This window comes from Aptenodytes patagonicus, chromosome 2 (assembly GCF_965638725.1).
Source record: "Aptenodytes patagonicus chromosome 2, bAptPat1.pri.cur, whole genome shotgun sequence".
NCBI lineage: Eukaryota > Metazoa > Chordata > Aves > Sphenisciformes > Spheniscidae > Aptenodytes > Aptenodytes patagonicus.
The window spans coordinates 122,632,117-122,651,342 of record NC_134950.1 but is presented as its reverse complement, the minus strand read 5'-3'; the positions used below and the strand labels follow the sequence as shown (position 1 = coordinate 122,651,342).

The 19,226-nt window shown below is 49.5% G+C and overlaps 1 protein-coding gene across 1 annotated transcript in view; it reads right to left on the bottom strand.

Moving 5' to 3' along the window:
- Nucleotides 1-18,960, bottom strand: part of LIMD1 (LIM domain containing 1) — a 36,006-nt gene extending 17,046 nt beyond the window's left edge. Inside the window, exons 1-2 of the mRNA XM_076331033.1 lie at nt 17,669-18,960; nt 7,018-7,119 (exon numbers count right to left, since the gene is read on the bottom strand). Of these exons, the coding sequence (XP_076187148.1) occupies nt 7,018-7,119; nt 17,669-18,842 (1,276 nt within the window). The 5' untranslated portion in view covers nt 18,843-18,960. The remainder of the gene's footprint in view (nt 1-7,017; nt 7,120-17,668) is intronic.
- Between the last annotated feature and the right edge of the window lie 266 nt (nt 18,961-19,226).

Genomic DNA, 19,226 nt, shown 5'->3' with positions numbered 1-19,226 from the left:
AACACCATCCGTCTAGCTGCTAAGGATCGAAACAAGCTCCTCCTCAGACTTGGGTGGCTCTGGCCCAAGCTGCAGTCCTTCCCCCATTTTCCATTTCCCCTATGTAGAAGTATGAGGAGGGTCAGATCAAAGAACCTACTCTGGTCCCTGCAGGCAGCACAACGGGCGCAGGCAGAGCCCAGAGGCCTCAGCTCCCCCGTACCATAGAGAAGTCCCTGCTGCCCACAGTTCAGCAGCACACGAGACCCACTGGTGCCTGGCCAGCACACGCGTTTATGGAGCCCTCCGTGGATACTGACTTTGCTGACAGGCAGTACGGTGTACTACCGTGCGCAGCAGACTAGGTTGAGCATCAGAGAGCTCTACTTAATTTCTGCCACCTGTGCTATTTCTGTTGGCCGCCATTAAAGCTGGATGCAGCACTGAGTCTGGCACAGAAGCGTCAATATCTCCAATCCGCTTTTGAACTGGGGCTGCACGGAAGAGTCACTTAGATGCCGGCACATCCTCCAAATCAGGTAAACACAGACTGTGATCAACCGGCAGACACCCCAAGTCAGATCAAAGCCTTGGTGAAACCATGGGCAGAAGGATAAGACGCCTCTTAGAAAAAACTGCGCTAAGACACAGTAGCTCCATTACCATTAAGATGTTCAGTCTCTCTCTCAACTGTACCAGCTGTCTTGTAAAATTGCAAAAAACGCCCTCCGCGCTCTCACCACACACACATTTGAGGTGGTAAAAAATCCAACAAAACTCTGAGAAAATGATCTGATGCCTGAAAGCCAAAAGTATGCTCTGGCACGTGTAAGAAAAGATCAGCCGCCTCTAACGGCAAAGCAACCACAGGTGAAGGCAGAAATGGCTCCTGAGAGGGAAATACTGCAAAACCACAGTAAGCCACACAACTGAGCAACACCTCTCCCTTGCTGATGGCAAACCGTTGCAAGAAGATACTCAAATGTTTTTCTTTTTAGGGAAAACCCCTTGAAGCTTCAAAATTCAGAGGTAAGATAAAGTCACCCTGGGACAAAGCAGCACCACGACCCGGGGAGTCCCAGCTGAGGTACTGGTTTTCAACCCAGTGCCCAGCTGCTCTCTGCATCACTCCAGGGACGGCTGCCATGTTCCCCAAAACGCACCAAAAGCAGGCAGCCATCAGAGCTGGCCTCCCACTCCGTCACCCATCAACTGTCATCAAAACACACGGGGGCTCAGAGGAGGAAGGAGGGAGAGGCAATCTCTGTGTCCTCGGTGAATGTAACTCTGCATTGAAATTATACAAGAGAGCAATTTTTAAATTTCTCTAGGTATGGAAGAGGCCTCAGTGCTTACAGAGCCACTACTCAGAAAATTATTTATAGGTACCATTAAAACATTATAAGAAACCCCCCAAAATCTTTACAGCACAATTAATCCTATGCCTGTTCTTAACAAAAAACAGTACTTTGACGATGACGTTATAAAATAAAAAGACCAGAAAGACTGGAAATACATTCCATTAAAGGTTTCAACCTTTTTTCTCACATTGTCCTGATGATTTCAGACTTTCAGCCAGCACTAAAACACATGCAATTGACTCAAACCACTAGCATATTGATAAAACCCTGACTGCATCTCCTGTGGGTGAGCTGAACACTTGTACCTTTCCAGCAGGGATATCTACTGAGGACACCTGGACCATGCCAAAGCTCCTTTTCAGCTCAGACCCCAAAGCACTACTGCCCTGAAATCTGGCCAGGAGAGGAACAAGTACTGTCATCCTACCATGAAAGCTGCCCCGGCGTTTCTCATCTATGGCAAGCACTTCTTGTGCCAAACAGCAGGGATTTGTCACCAGCGAGCTGAGAGACTGAAGACAAAAAGTCAGCAAGAACAAAGCAGCAATTTAGACTGGAGCTGAAACACGCACTGATGCCTTCCCTGTCTCCCAAAATGTCGGGAGGCACGACTGAACCTTTTCTGAGATTACTTTTGCTAAAAAAATATATTGTTTACTACATGGACTCTTGCATGATAATTTTATTAAAGGGATGCTGAGGAAGGATTACCAGCAGTACTTTGCACTCTCCACTTTGAAGATCTGTGCATTTCTCACACATGTCAATCACTATAGTGGTTTTATATCCAATTACAAGCAGTACACTCTGCCTCCACTAGAAGAGCTGGTAGTTTCTGCATCTGAAGATAACCAGACACATACATGCGCCACGGGGAAATTCACTTGGCGAGGCTGTCTGTCCTGCAACCTGGGATTAAGTCACACTCGCAGAAAAAGGTGACTTTCTGCTTGTTGAGTTATTTAGTGATACCAATAAAAAACATGGCCTTGTTGTTCCAGGGGTTATATACCAATATGGGGCATGCTTATTCAACATAATTATCCCAAAGACACGAAGAGCCGCATCGCTCTAAGTAGCCATGCTTTATAATCACTGCAGCGAGACTAATTAGCCCAAGCAGAGGGCTATGCTCGCAGATATACTGCTTCGATACCTTAGCCACCTTGTTTAGTAAATGACCCTTGATACCTCTAAACACAACTACATTGTGAAATATTAAAAAATACCCTATATATATCCCCAGATGGTGGCAAGAGACAGCCAACTCGTATTATTTCAAACTCTGCCACTGGAACAGCAGCCTGTTAGCCTTACACAGACATCAACATTAATCTGAGCTTACAATAAAAAAAGAAAAAGAAAGTAAGGTAGTAACGTTGAGATGTCAAAGGTTGAATTCTGTAATCTGGCAAACATGCAAGGTTTCCACCTCTTTGTAATAAGGGGTCAAAATCTGGTCCTCATTTTGGACCTTCTGCTGCAGTTCAACATCAAGCCCTCCTTCAAACCACCTTGCAATCAGTTCTTTCTTTCTGACTTCCTTCCTCGCCTACAGATTTCCTTCACAGTCATCTCTGACACTTCCCTTGCACTTTTTTAGCTTTCAGATTTCCTCCGAGGACCAAGCGGCTCAAGCACAAGACCCTCATGCTCTAAATTACACTGCCAGCAGAGCTAAAAAGGTCTGTTTTCCAGGCAATCTGCAGCAGTTGGATATAAGCCTGGCTGAATCCTAGAGAAAACACTAAAACACCACAATAGGTTAGAGCGATACTGTGTAGTGAAATCTATATAATTTATAAGGTCTCCTTACTACCTAAATAATAAATATTGACAACTGGAAACACCTGCATTTTTTGTGTTCTGAGGAGGTATAAACAGGTGATTTAACTTAAATGGTTAATGTGTAACAAACCATTTGATAACTACAACTGTTTGTCCAACAAACTGAAAAAAAAAAAAACAAGACAGAAACAGACACCTTGAGCTTGCAGGAAATAGCCGTATGAGCTTCGAGGACTTTTTTTTTTTTTAACCTACTTTCATGGTCCTCCTGTAAAGCAAATATAATGTATTACTAATCCTGCAGAAAGAGCCCGAAGTTTTTTCCTCTCCCTCTCTGCAAAAAGCTGCCTTGTTTGTGCCTCTGCCCTGTAACAAACAAGAAGATAAATGAGACATTTATGCCAAAGTAATCATTCTAAATCTGTTGTTTTGACCTCTAAGCCAAATTTTCTGCATTACATGCCAGTGGCTCAGATAAAACAGTGCATTTTTTTTCCTGACAACTGAACCCTGTAACGTATGTGTAGCTCTTGCTCAACAAATTGCTCTATCATTTATCTCTGAACATATGTGTATCAGGAAACAGAGAGTGTAGGAAATTTGGCGCCATGAGGTATCAACACCCCTCCCCTCCTTAGACCCTCTTGGTTTTCTGTATCTGGGAAACTAATGCACATTTGGACACAAATCCAACTACGAGCAAAATTAGAAATCCTCACTAAAATGAAAACAGCAGGACAGCAGATATAAATATCTGGAGGACAATATGCTTTACCTTAATAGGTAATTTTGTATATTTTATTTATTGGAGCGGAGATATTCAGTGTTCCACCAGAGCAGAAATTTTAGGATTGAAATCATGAGCAACCTTGACTTCTCAAAGACAAGATTGTACTGGATGGTGTCCAAGATGAACTCCACTTGACCTTAAAAGCACTACTTACTTTTCAGCTGGAAACCAGAGTTTCCACATAGGCTGCTCAAGACGTGCTTTGCAGCTAGACAGACAATACTGTCCGGACAAATATTTATTTTTCTGGCAGATAAATTGGTCTCATCATATTTACTGCAGCGACACAGATGACAGCAAGCCTGCAGAGAGGCACGCGCTCTCTCTGGGTAACGACACGGCTGTGTGCCCTTCATTCATCTTGCAGCTGATGGTCCTGGGGACTGGGAAATGACCTCGGTCTGCGAAAGAGGGGATTCCCCTTGGGTACATTTCCTCCCTGAGCGCAAGGGCAGGACGGCATGTACCAGCCCAGACAACAGTTAAGCAGCTGCAATGCAAAGAGGCTTGATGAATCAGAAAGTCAGCCCAGCTATGCCTTCACAAGCACAGCAAGCCAGGTGGCAAAGCACGCTGCTGGGGGGGGGGAAGTACAAACGCCCTCCCTGTGCCTCCCAAGCCCCTGGAGCAAACAAACCCCGCACGAAGGGCCCTGCAGACGACAGTGGCAGCGCAGGAAACCACCCCCTGTACTGGAGGGTTTCTTGTAAGCCTTGCCACTTGTAGGTGCACATGAGAGAAACTCCGCTGCTGCGGAGGCCTCCCTCCAGCACCGCTCTCCTTCGAGTACCAGAAGTCCCACGCCACCACACACGCTCCTCTCCATCCATCCGTGCCGGCCGCCGCTGCGTCCAGCTCCCATCTTAGTACAGCCACTTCCCCAATGGGAAGGGCTTGAGCTTTCATGAGTAATTACTCTCCTGCACGTACCAAGCCAAAACAGGCTCTCGCTTATACTCGTGTGGCTTCCATTCCCCTTTTTAATCTCATATAGAAATACAGTATTTTCTACTCAGATAAATATTGTTATTACTCCCCTTCTTTTTTTTTTTTAACTAGCATTTTTACTAGCCCTTTTTTTTTTTTTTTTAAACTTTCCATTTGAAACCCTTTGCACATCTCCAAAGAGATTCCTCAGTTACAGCCTGGGTTAGAGAGAAAATGGGCTTCACTTTGCTGAACTTAGGTTTTTTTTCCCATCTAAGTCTCACCCAACACCCAAACCTTTTCATCTTGCACTGGAAACCTCTAGAAAGGGTTGCCTTTTAGAATAAGCAGCAAATAGCTATTCTTTCAGCCAGCCCTTACCAGCCCACCTCATTAGAAATGGGATTAAGCTATTTTTTAACCAAACACAAACAAACATAAACAGAAGTAACCACTGATACCTCTGCAACCGCAAGTACCTCTCTAGTGCAGGTCTCCAAATAAAGATGGTAAAATCCATTCTAAAAGGAGGATTGAAAGTGTTTCTTTCTAAAGCACCAGTTGCACAGTAGTAATTTTAGACATTTAAGACAGCTCGAACTTGCTGCTGGATTATTTTTAACAGGAGCTTTGTGTGCAAAGGCAGTTTGGAGGCCACCCGGCCACGGAGGGCAAGAGGTCCCTGAAGCAAAGCTCTGTCTGCAGCCAGGAATCCTCTCTGCAGGAGAAGATTTCGAATTAGTTTATAAGAGGGGACAAAAGAGTGAGCTGCTGACTTCTGAGCCTCTAGGAAACTGCCACCACACGCAAACACTACTTTTTCTTTTCAGTTTTCCTGTCTTCAGTCAGATGACGGTGAAGTGCTCTACTGAAAACATAGGTGAGGCAAGGCATCTGGTGTCAGACAGCTGGGAAATGAGCAGAGTTCAAGGTTCAGCTATTATTAAAAAGCACACACATCTTTCTATATTTATTCTGACTTTACAGCTCCAAATAAAACACATGCAGTCCTGATGAGTTTACAACTCTAAATACAACGCAGGAGAAAAACCCTAAGACTCATCTGGGAAAACCAAACTGATATATACAAAAGCACCAGAAGGATTATTATTTTTTCTGCCACCACATATACAGCTACATTTCTAAAAATATGCTACTAGCCCTAGAGTTAGACATAACAAAATAGAAAAAACACTGTCTTACAAACACAGCCACGATTTGAAATCAAGTGGCCCAGTTCCTCACCCCATCATGGACCTCCTCGAAAAGCCGCTCAGGAAGATCCATACACTGCAGCATGCTGTACACTCCAGCAAGCTTCACGTGTGGGTCTGACATGCGGCAGGAAGCTCAGCAGGGCCAGCTGAACTATTTACGCCGCTTCCTGGGCAGATTTCACAGGGCTCGCCATCGCTGCTCCCAGCCTGATACCTCTGGCACAATAACCAGCTCCCTCCCTGCAATAACCAGAAAGCAAGCCCACAGAGACATGTCCCTCATCTCAGGGCACGGCTCCATTTCTCTGAAGAAAGAACAAGCAAGATGTGTAACCTGGGGAATTCATGCACTTAGATGCTTTGACCGGAGGTCCCTCAGAAGGGCAAAACAATTACAGCGAGTAAAGGTAATGCACGCAGTGAAAACACCATGACTGGACCGACCATGCAGCAGCTCCATCTGAAAAGGTGTCTCCAGCGCTCGCAGAGCCCGCTGCCGATACTTGCACCCTGCCTGCACCCTCGGCACAGTGCTGAGCTGGCGGCTCTCCCTGGGGTCCGCAGACTGAAAGGCCAGAATGGCTGTAAAGTTTGACATGACAAATGAAAAACCCCTAAATGCCAGCTAAGGCATATTCACTGCCACTTTGAAAAAATACTCTTATGAGTAAGAAAACATAGCTGTAACAGAGAGACAGAGGAATGAAAACAACCATCCCCCATACCAGAAGGCAGATGGCCGGCACAATCCAAAGTATCTTTTCTACATGCTTTGCAAGAACCCATTCAAAAACAAATAGCAACCACTACCACCAAGACATACAGCTGTGGCAGACAATTCAATAACCACCTCCTTTTTTTCCCCCTTTACACCAGAAAAACGTTGAGCCCGAAGAGTTTTCACCAGGGCCCTGCTCCAGCGGCACCAGCAGTACGCCAGGCAGGGGGTACTCACTGCAGGCTCCGCAGGTGAAGCAGCCATCGTGGTAGAGGTTGCCCATGGCCTGGCAAGCCTGGTTTGCTCCATACACCCCCTTGCTGCACTTCACGCAGGTGCCTGGAAGAGAGAGAGGGAGACAGAGGTCAGAAGCAGCACCTGATGGGGTGGCTGGGGTCACTGGCTGGGTGACCACACCTGTAATTTGGCATGGTGGCTCGGCAGCTTAGGACCAGGCGGTTCACTGTAGCCACAAGATGTAGGTGACATCAGTGTCACCCACCCTGAGAGATGCTGTTAACAGCGGCCACAACGGTCATCAAACCTCCACGGAAAAAGCCTTTTGCAAAAAAGTAAACTGGACAACAGCAGCCCTGTTTGTCTACAGTGACATCTCCTTCCTTCACCCATTCATTCCCATAAACTTTATATACATTTAAAACCACTTAATGACCCTCCCAAAAGCCTGGGTGGTAGTAAGTGGTGCTCAGGGCTGTTCACAGACCAATAGTTTCCGCTACTTATTGCATAAAATAAGCTTGTTGGTTGCAACTGTTGTGAGGAAAACACACTTAGTGTGTGCTCACTTAGCCCCTTTAAATCTTCATTGATTTCAGACCCTGCTCGCATCTGCTGAAGGCCCTAAGGATTTCCCACCAAAACAGAGCTGAACTGACTACCTGACACCTACCTCTCTTCCCTCTGTCAGCCACACGTGAACAGGGAGACCAAACGTTGGCGCTATCTACAGACCATGTACCCTGCCGAGACGTTCTTCTCACCTCTTGCAGGACAAGGCAAGAAAGAAGTCAGTTTTAAGGAGAGGATACCTGGTGGCGGCAGCACCACCAGCCAAGGGGGGCTGACTCTCATGGGGTGAAGGAGAGCCAGGGCCAGCACACACGGCCAACTTCTGGCTATAAGCTGTCCCAAGTGCAAGTCCAAGTTGCTCCTCGCACCCAGGCTTTCCTGCCACCACCATCACCTAAAGACCAGGGTCAGCTCTGGAGTCCAGAGGGAGAAGACGACTGTGCTCGGCTGTTCAGCCCAATCTCTCACTACAGCCAGCACAGCCAAGCACACTTCCACCTGCACCTGCCCCGGTGTGGGGCTCCAACCCAAAACCCAAGCCAGGCAGAAAGCATAGGGTGAGGAGTTCTACCTCATGAGGAAGCTGCTGGGTCCCTCCAGGCACAGACCTGCCTGATCGAGGGTGGAAACAGTGGCAACAGGGCAGATGCACGGTGGTGGTGGTGGGGAGGGACCGCAGGGAGGAGACTTTAGCACTGCAGGTTTGCAAAGGGTGTTGTGTGTTCACCTAGGGCCTCTCAAATCTCACCACATTTCCACATAAAACTATTCTGATAATGGAGTAAGAAGTGACAACTGAATTTCACGCCTTTAATGGCATCTGCGAGCAGGACCTGCTCCCTCCACCTGGCAGGGACAAACGCAGCAAGGCCACCCAAAACCACTATTAGCGGCCGGCGAAAGAAAGTCCTTGTCCAAGGAAAATGACACATCAAGCCAGTTTACTTACTTCAGGCATTTCCCTGTGATTGCGACAGACCGGTTTTAAAGCAGCATCGCCCTTTAACTACCTCTAAATGAGAAACTTTAATCTGTGTTTAAGCAAATAAACATGGATCTACCCAAAAAGGGCAGTGTGAAGGACAAACAGAAGATGTTTCTCTGCTCCTCAGTGACCCTGCAGATGTGACTTTGCCTCCAGGTCTCTCCTTCCACTGCTACTCTGACTCTTAAACTCCCTGGGGCAGGGACTGTTGGTCACGTCTTGCTCCTACTGGCCCAAGAAGAGGGATAGCATCATCTTGCTGGAGATCCTTAGTCATGTCATGGTTAACAAAACTTCACTTCTTTCAGGGCCCCGCAAGCTCCGGAGTAATTGGAAAGGTCTGGTGAAAGTTAGGAAGAAACCCAACGTACTTACGACAGCGCTGAAAAGTAACTCCCAACTCCGGCAGCACCACGCTGGCAGTCCCAGGGTGGTTAACAATTTCTTCATGCAGCCGATAGCTGCAGCCGTCAGTTTTCGCACTATAGGGTTAAAAACGCTCAGGAACCCTTTGCAGTAGCGCACACAGGGCTGCTGAAAAGCAGATACTTCATTTTCCCAGAGCAGACCCGGCTCTCTGTGCTGCAGCTGCCTGCGTGTGTTCAACTGCACACTGAAAGCTGTCCTAGCACTGCTCCAAGCCCCACTGCACTCAGAGCCAGAGTCCAAACTGACACAAACCTGGAGAGAAGGCTGCAGAGAATAATTAGTTACTCTGTTTTGTCCAAATCCAACCTGAGCTGAAATGCTAGCTTGGCTGCAGGCCCACCCCAGCACACAGACTGGCACCAAGTTAGCAAAACTTGCTGGTTCTTTTCGAACCAAGCAGATTTATCTCAGTTATTTATTGAAAGAAACATTTTAAGAAAGCAAAAGGTAAATCACGCAGGCATTACAAAAAAAAGAAGAAAAAAAAAAGAAAAGACAAGACAAAGGTAAGAAAATTTGGCTTTCCAAATGGATGTGTTCTCCCAGGAACACATACATTCAGCGGCAGCCTGAGATGCTGTGCAATCGTCTGACACAAGAGTTAACAGCTACCTCGCAAAATTCCATCTCAACTACAGCAATGCCGAGTGGAAAGTTTTGAGAGCAGAAAACCTGCTGATTTTGCTGCTCAAAGCCTTCTTTCCACGACATTCACCAGGCTTTCCACAGAACCGATGTACTTATTGCACTGCAAGTGCTGCATTTTCCCCTTTTCCATACCAATGAGCAGTTGCTCCAGAAAAAATCACCAGTGTGCTCTGATTTCCTCCTTTCCAGAAAGCAGCCGGGTAACACTGAATATGGATGAGCAGCGAGAAGAAGCAGGAGGCAGAAGGCACAGCAGCTGCGTGCAGGCACAGTGCACAGTAAAGATGCTGGCAGGCATCTAAAGCCACTATAAAATACCCTAATGCAAATCCCACAGAGGGCAGAAATTGCCTCTGCTGTCTCTTGTCCATCCCATTTAAGCTTCAGAGCGTAGGCACTAGATATGTTTTCCCCAACAGCACAGATAGTCCGGCCGGATCCTGCAGGAGCTGCCCGGGCTCCCGCATCCGTACCCAAACCTTCCTCCACCTCCCGCCCCTCGACTGCCCCCACCATCCTTCCCCCTTTCTTTCAGTACATGCTCCGTTTCATCCCCTGCTTAACCCTTTTATCCACTTCTTTAAATATTTAGGCCCTTAAAACATGGAAAATAAAGTCATAGAATGAAAGGGCTTTTAAAATAAATTGACAGCGTTGTCTGTAAAAACTATAATGTGCTAAATTACCCAACTATGTAATAACCAACCATGCTATAAGTATTTATAGATGTCCCGTGGCAAGGCTGACAAATGAAAAATGGCATTATGGCAAATCTGTGTATCATTTATGTTTTTACTTGTACCTGCCAACTCTTACTTGAAAGCCAATTAAATCTCAGTAGCAATTGGAATTATTCTAGAAATAAGTCTTTGCTTCTTCCAAATATAATATTCTGAAGTATTTTAAGCAACATACTTGAGCCTTCATCTCCGACTCGCAGCACACCTGGCCTGAAAGGGGAAAAAAAGGTGATTTTTATTGATTTTTCCTTTCCACTTTTTTTTGGCCGCTCGCTCCCTGCTGCCACAATGATCCTGTTCTTTCGGCTTAGGCTATGCAACAAAAAAGCAGTACCTGCTGCTGATGGCGGCCAGCCACCAAGCTCGGCGACACATGTGCAAAGCCAGCCTGATGGAAGGCAGCGCAGCACAGGGCACATCCAAGCCCATCCTGCCGCAAAACGGGCTCTGCGCCCTGCTCCACGCCAGCTCCAACAACTATTTCCCGAAAGAGTGCTGAGTGTGCTTTCTGCTAGCCAGGGTGTAGAGTTAAAATGTCAGCAGCATCAGTCCAGCCCCACATGCTGCTGATGCTAGTCAGCAGCTTAGGGTAATTTTCTTGGCATAACGCAGCATTTAGCACAAACTTCTATCCTCAGCTCGAAGCAGAGGGATCCCGAGTACCCACGGCTCAGCGAGATGCCCGATTCCTGCACTTGGTTACTTCGCGACGCATAACAAATGCTTATGCAAGCGTCGATCTGAGCATATATGCCCTCCAAAATTATGGCTTTTAACCTCAGATGGCGTGATTAAGATGTTATTAAGGAGAAATGAAAGGTTTCTCTTTCACCACCAGGATGACAAGCCCAAAGCACCGCACACGTGCAGCGCCGGTAAATTCATGCTCGAGCGTGCCGGTAGAATGGTAGCCAGATTTGGAAAGGGAAAGGGATGGAAATTGCTGATTTCGGCTCAATTTCTGCCGGCAGGGCAGCCGGGCCCTGGAAAACAAAGAAATCTCTGTTCCCTTTCACATCATGCGGCAAGCAACCGCCTGCGCTGCAGCTGAGCGCCTGAACAAAGGGACCTTTGGGGCAGAGCTGGGACCAAAAACATGCCCTGTAAGCCACGTCCCCGGCGCTTGCCGTACTCCATCTCGGCACTGCAAACCAGGAGGGCTGTCACTGGGAACAGCCTTGGCTCACGAGATCAAACAGGTCTGATGCAGACCTCAAGGGCTGTCAGAAATGAAAGCAAACCTGGCGCCCAGTCTGAAACGTCATTTCCATCATCAAAGCTCAACAAGTGCATTTCCATTTACCGCCAGACTCAAAGCCTTTAGAGATGTTTTTTCCTCTAAGTGTTGCTATTTCACGCTCACCAGAAGGAGCTCAGTTACTTACTGTATCCCACTTGCTAAAAATTCAATGCAAACCATGCTGAACAACAGCATTTTCTGGGACTGGTCATTATGATTTATTTCCATGTGCCAGACATCATCTATCTACAAACCAAGAACACAGTTGTGGGTTTTTCCAGCAGCATCCCCCTCCTTTTCAGCAGCATCCCTGTTCTCAGCAGCATCCAGAACAGCCAAGCTTTTCTACACGTGCTCCTAGTTGGGTTTGCTAAGGCTGTCGCTTAATTTTAGAGGGCCAAATGTGTTGCTGTGCTGCTTCAGTGGTGAGATTTCCTTGCCATGTCAGTCCGGTCCTGGATAAGAGGAATGCAGTGGCATGATGAGGGGAGAGTCTGGTGGTGGGGGTCTGCATACGTAGCTAATCCAGAAACAGCACTCAGAGCAGTAAGTCTATCCTACTCCGTCCACTTACTCCATGCAAGCCACATTTCCATGATCAGCTTGACTCTTCTCCACCACACGTAACTGTTTTTTGCCCCCTCCTTACAGGAGGCTGGATTTATGCTGAAGAACCCCCAGCTGCATTTGGAAGAAAACCCCAGAGCCTCTGCATGTAAATACTTCCCATATCATCTTTCCCATCTGCCCAGACATGCACGTGGCTAATCCAGAAGTAGACCCTGCTGCATCTTGGCAGAAGCTGTACCTTCAGGAGGGTCCTCCCCGTCAGAGCAGGAAAGGGGAACAAGGTAAGAGGAGAGCTCTCCTCCTCTTCACCCTCGTGAAGCTACAGCTTCTGTGTTTCCGACCCACCTATTTATTCCAGGAGAACCAAATCCTTCACTTAGACACACATTTTTCAAAGACCGCCTGCTGAAAAAAAAAAGACTTCACCCCGTCATACCCAACGTGATGCTCAGTTCTTTGGGTTTTACTTCAGACCTTCTCCAGAACCTAATGCCACCTCCCTGTGGCTCACCTTAACCAAGTCATTCCTACATCACTCTAAATTAGACATACTGCGTGCCTCACTATGCTGTTATCCACTACTGTGCAATCACACTTGCTGGAGAGTTGATTTCAAGGAGATCTGGAGGCCCGTGCGAGATCAAGTGCCTGGGAAACCTGGCAGTCTGGTCCCATTCACCACTGGATATCATCACTCATATCAACCCCATGTCGTCACTCAGTGGTAGCAAAGATGTGCTCCCTGCAAGTAAAGGTCCTCCCTGCCCAAAGAATGACAGATTTGGTAAATGCAATTTTCCTGTACTGTTTTTGCATGCCATGTTCTTGACCCCCGACTTTGCTGTAGACAGTCATGCACACACTGCCAGCAAAGTACAAAATGCCATCAAACTCACGTCAGTGACATTTTAAGTACCTTATAGCGATGTCAGAGATTACATTAACTCCAGTGCCAAATAAATGAGGTTCCTTATTCCTTTCAGTCCCCACTGCCACAGTATCCTGTCTGAAAGACCTATTGATCCTCTGCCTCAACTCCTTCCTTTTTCTTTCCTTTTGGTACAGATTCTTCCTTAGCTTGCAAACCCAGCTGAGCTCCCAAGAGGAAGGGAGGAGAAGCACATGCTGCTGTAATCTTGAAGAGCCATATCCCAGGCAAATACTTATTTGCTTGGTTCCCTGCAGTGAGAAAAGCTTTGCAATCTGCACACACCCACTAGTCCACGTGCCATGATCCTTCCAGCTTTCCTTGTTCCACCAGGACCCGCCTCGCCCTGCCTCCCTCTCCTCTCCGCTGCAGACAGGCATCTCCTTCCAGCCGTGGTGTTCTCCCAGGAACAGGCAGCGAGGGATGCCTCCACTCATTCCCAGTGGAAACAACACCGTTATCATCACCCATGTACAAAACAAACCTCAGAAGAACTTTCATTTTAACCAGAAATTCTCCACTCGGCAGCCCTGAAATTACCCTCATTGCTGCCGAAGCATCCTGGTGCACCATCATCAGCAGGGTTTGGTAAAGGCTGCAGGTGTGTACAGTCTTAAAGTTAAACGAATTGTATTTTTGGCAGTGGTAAAACACTAATTTCACTATGCACGAGACTTCGAAAGAGTGCTGCTGGCCTTTGAGCTGATCACACCCATTCAAAGGTGCTGGGGTTCCATGTCTCCATGGGGTTTCAGCGACTCAGCTACCACTCTGCTTCTGCCAAGGGGAAAAGAAATCTGCAGACTTCGCTAAGAGATCTTCTCTGCCTGACTGCTGGGAAGCATCCCAATATTTCACTGCAAAACAAAATGCTGGGGTGCTCCTAAAATACCTGCAGCTTATCAGCTCTGCTCTAAATAATAAGGAAGATGGAACTCAATATCTAACAAATACTTGTAACAAGAAAACCATTTATAAAAATTGTTTTAAAAAAAGCTCTTGGTAAGGGTGTAGATAGTCTCCATCAGATGGAGATTTCCATCTAGCTATATGAAATAAGCACTGGTAAAAAAGTGATGCTACATGTTACACCTCTGAAAGCATCTATCTGTGCCTACAGACCAAGGAACTGCATGGTACCACAGGTTCTGCTAAAATGAATGGCAAAACCTCCCTGCAGACCCCAAGGCCTCTCAGCCAGGCCTCTCCCCTACCAAGTCACTTCCAGGCAGTGCAGGCAGACACTCGGTTTGGTTGTGCACCTGCCTGGCTCTCACCTGAAAGCTTGTCCCACGCCAGTTCTTGGAATGGTGCCACCGCACCTAACCCAAAACATCTGCATTGCACTGGGTGGTGCTAGTGGAAGAGTTGCAACTCCCCCAGTCACTCCTATTTAATTAATCTTCCCTTCACCAAGCGGAGATGAAGGCTGGTGCATCCAAAGGAACACCATGGAAAGTCAGCGGGATTCAGGCACCTCGCTCCTGGCTGGTCCCTGGAAACAGTATGCCAAAAACCTGAATATAACCTAAGGTGGCTTCTAGCAGCACCTCCTGGGACCTGGGGCCCCCTCTCTGCTGCATGGGAACCAGCATCTCCAGGGAGCAATTTTAGGATTTCCCATCCCAAGCGTAAGACCTGGGTGATACCTGAGACTCCCTATGTCCTCCTCGAAAGCCCACATAAATCAAGTCAGCATTTCAAAAGCACTCTTGGAGAACACAAATTCCTCCAGAGACACGTGCAGCCCATGCTGCTCACACATAGGCCACTATTTAAAAAAAGAAACTTCTTGGCTTTGTTTGCTTCTTTCCTTTCACTTATTATACATACTCTGAGCAGACAAATAGATTTTGTACAGCAAGCTGGTGCTGACAGACAACCAGACTGCCTGTTACTCCTCAGCAGAGCATCCTACCTATGTTATGCCTAGTCCCTAGCTTATCCTTTCCTAGGCTTTCATTTACAAATGCTCGTTTTCACATAGTGAAGGAAAAAGCAGCTCCTTTACTGTGATCAGAATTAATTGTCCATGATAAATATCTGGTCCAGACAGAGACAGACGGAAGGACTGTATGTTACCAAGACAGACAGACCCATCTTAAAAAATCTCCTTGTTATAAAAGCAGCGCCCAAAATTAGGAGAGCTGAAAGCATTTTAGATAAAACACTTTGGTCATCTGCATTTCAGTCCTGGTTTCATTTCCTGGCTCTGATGTACTGTAAAGCTGCTGCATGAGACTTCCCTTCACTGGGGGAAAAGTCTGATCCTTTTTATCACTATTGCATAAAAGTATTTACTTTCCATCCTAAAGTTTGCTAGCTTGAGGGCAGGGAATAGCAAAGATAGATTCAGAAGACCAGCTGGGTCCTTTACTCCTCCAAAGGAAGTATGGTAACTGTGAAAAAATGAAAATAAAAGTGAGAAAGAAAGGGGGAAGAGGCCCAGAAGTAAAATACCTCAGTACTTGCCCCTTCCTGCTCCTTGGTCCTCTGCAGAGCAGATTTGCCGAGCCTTCCTCCACAGAGCTGAGGCTCCACAAACCGTTACTTCTTCCTCTGCCATGACTGCATCCTTTCGTCTTTCCCTCTCCCTCTCCTCCGTCACTCTCCTCCTTCCCCAATTTCTCAGACACTACACCCTGGTGTAAAACCTCCTGCCAGGAGGACGTCAAAAGACCTCACTGGGGATCAGGCAGCCTCCCCCTCTCCTCCCTCACCGGGGCTCACCAGTAACTCAGCCACCTGACCAGCAGGACTCTCCATGCTGCCAGCATTACTCCTGCTTCACTACAGATTTCCCACAGGACAAAAGCCTCCTCCTGGCGCTACCCCCTATTTTGTGACAAAAATGTAAAAATAATCTAACCACCAACTAGGTCTCTCTGCTTTCTCACCCCATCCCCATGCACAGTTTGGATGAGGTATGATCTAGCTGGTTTACTTGCACCGTGAGGAGAAGACGCACGCAGCAGGGTCTGTTGAAGAGACCCGTGACACCTCTCCAGTGGAGCTGAATGCCACCTCCAGCAAAATATTCCCATTTTTGAGCACCGCCTCCCACGAGACTGTTGTCCCAACCCCATCTTCGTTATCAGCTCCTTGTCACAGCGTTCAGCCCCCCCCTCCCCAGACGAGGCTCCTTGAGCTCCTTCAAACCACGCGCTGCCCGCACGGGACGGAAAGCGCCAAAACACATTTCCAGGCCAAAACGCTCGAAGCACAGCAACTCGACACATCACTTTTCTGTGACAGAATAAAAACGCATCTGCCCTGCCACAAGGCTGAACCCAGTCTCAGATACTGAGATAAACAATCCCAGCACAGCCCTCTGCAGGCATGTACCACCACCTGATGCCAAGAAACACACTTTGTTATGCAATTTGCAACTGAGCACCCGGTGGTCCCTCCAGCTATGTCCCCAAAGCTTGGCGTGAAGCCCGTGGCTGCTCCTGTGTGTGCAGGCCACCGCTGAGCCACCCACCGACCCCACTGGGCAGGACCCCATGCAATGGCATCTGTGCAGCCCGAGATGCAAACCCTTCCTCTGCACCAGGCTGAAGAGTTTAATCTGTCCCCGCTTCTACTTCTGTGTCTGTGGGTCTAAAATCGTGAGGAAAATCTATACGCTAGACCTGCTCCCATAATTCGTTAAATTAACCACGGAGTTCTCAGCCTTCCCAGCAACTTCGGGTTTCCACCTCCTAAACGCTGAAGTATTATTAAATTGCAAAGTGGCACGGCAGGGAAAGGAAACACTCGATTTGCCTCTGACCTTCTGCCATCCTGGGGTAGTAAATCGGTTTAATCCAGCAGGACATTTAATATTCTCATTGGGAGATCCTCACATGTAAGCAGTCCCTTTCCACTGCCAAGCACCAGCAATAACCTCTGGTGGTGGTTGGGACTACTAGCAGACCTGAGATTTAGGATTCAGGATGCACCGATCCTTTCAGAGCTGATGAGGACCAGCACCTGGGGGCAGGGGGAAATCCTGGCAAGTCTGGGAAACCACCACCCTTCCCATCCCCAAGCAACTCCTCTTCAAGAGATCCCACAAGCACGCCTGGCCATGGCCACCTCCATGGGGGGTACCACCAAGCCTCACCCGAGCTCTGTGCCCTTCTCCATGCCCGCAGAGTACACAGGCATGACTCCTCCACAAGCTGGACGGCTGCCTTCCCACTCACACGTGGTCAGGCAGAGTACTTTTAAGACACGGAGAACCAGGAGTACTGTCAAGAAAAGTTAAGTGCCTCCCTGCCGGCAATGAAGGGCACTTCAAAAGATGCTGCTCCAGCTTCTTCTCAGTGCTGTCCTCCCCAAAGCTGCTAAACTACCTTTGCTTTAAAATTTAAGAGATAGGATAAAAGAAAAATGTGTCACAGGAGGAAAAGCCTCCAGTCCCTGTGATAAATAAAAGTTAAATAACAAAAAAACTGAGAAAGAATAACCAAGCAGGCGTATGGAGGTGTGAACCCTGCAGTGACACTTTGCAATGAACCCCTTTCATGCTGACTGGCAGACTGCCTCCTTACCGAAGTAATCGGCCTTCGGCCGAGCATCCATCTCCTGCTCCAGGCGCTGGGTCAGTGCCTCCAGCTTCAGCTCAGCCGCCGATGGCCCTTGCTCCGGCTGCAGAAGGAGGGTCTGGCAGGGCAGCTTCACCTTTGCTGCGCTGGAGCCCTCCGGGTGCCCAGCATCCGACCGTGGGCCACTCACGCCCTCCAGGGAAGGCGGCTGTGGAGCATCTGGAACCGTCGGCTCACGTGAGGCCAGGCGTGAGGAGCCCAGCTCGGGGCTCGCGCCGCTGCCATTGGGCCGATGGTTTTGACCATGGGCCACGAAGTGGCTGGCTGGGCCGGGGTAGGCGGCAGTGTGCTGGTAGTCCACGCTCGGGGCGGCGGGCACGGAGCTGGGGGGGAAGGACAGTGGGACGCCCTGGTACCACAGCTGGCCACCGTCCCCTCCAGTGCTGGGACCGCAGGTGTCAGCAGGGCCCGAAAACCCCCGGGCGGGCTGCACCGAGGGGGCCGAGAAGGAGGAGGACCTCTGCTGCGGCAGGGCCCCCGGCACCCCCTCCTCCATTCCCGCCAAGGGTGCCGGGGGGGTCCGGGCGTGCGAGAAGGAGGAAGACCTCTGCCCGGCTGGCATCAGGTCACGGCCCCCGCCGCCCCACCTGCCCTCACTGCCGTTCTCCTGCCCGCTGCGGCAGGGCTGGGGGTCGCCGGAGCTCCCGGCCTGCTGCTCCCCGCGCCCCGTGCCAGGCCGCGAGCCCCCCGCTCTGGGGATCCTGTCAGACTCCGCTTCCCAGCCCCGGTGCCCGGCCTGGCTCCCCGGGGCCTCGGAATGCACCCCGCTCTCGCCGAAGCCACGCTCCCCTCCGTCATATGGCCTCACACGTGGCCCCTCAGCGGCGGAGGCCGGGGGCGGCTTGGCACCCCGTGCTGCCGGCGGGCTGGGCCGGGGGGCGTTGAAGGCAGCCCCTCCATTCAGGGCTGCCATCAGCATCTCCTCCTGCTGCTGCTGCTGCTGCTGCTGGAGGTGGATCTTGGCCATTTTGGTGGCGAAGACCCGCCTGGTCTCCTCGAACTCGGGGTTGTTGCCGGCAGCTTTGTCCACCCGAAAGAGACCGTCCTTGGAGGCCTCGTACATGTTGAGGTCTTCGATGAACTTGCTGGCTTCCAGACCCAGGTCGTCGTACTTATCCATCCCGCCCGGCTTAGCGGGCTGACTCCCGCCTTCCTCCTCCTCCTCCTCCTCCTCCTTCCCGCCGGGCTCAGGGCGCTGCCGGCCGCGGCGGCCGCTCCGTCCCGCCGCGCCGTCTCACTCCCGCCGCGCCCGTCCCCGGCGGGGGCGGGGGCTGGGGGGGCGGGGCCAGGAGGCGGGGGGGCGGGGGCCCCCGCCCCCCCGCCTCCTGGCCCCGCCCCCCAGCCCCCGCCCCCGCGCTGCGCGAAGCGGCCGCTCGTCACCGGCCCAATGGTGGTTGCGTGCGCGGGCGATCGAAAGACGTCACGTGCGGGTCTAGAGGCGTAACCCGCGCAAAGAGCGCGCCGCATCCGGCATCGGCGGCGTCATATAACGCTTGGCAGATAA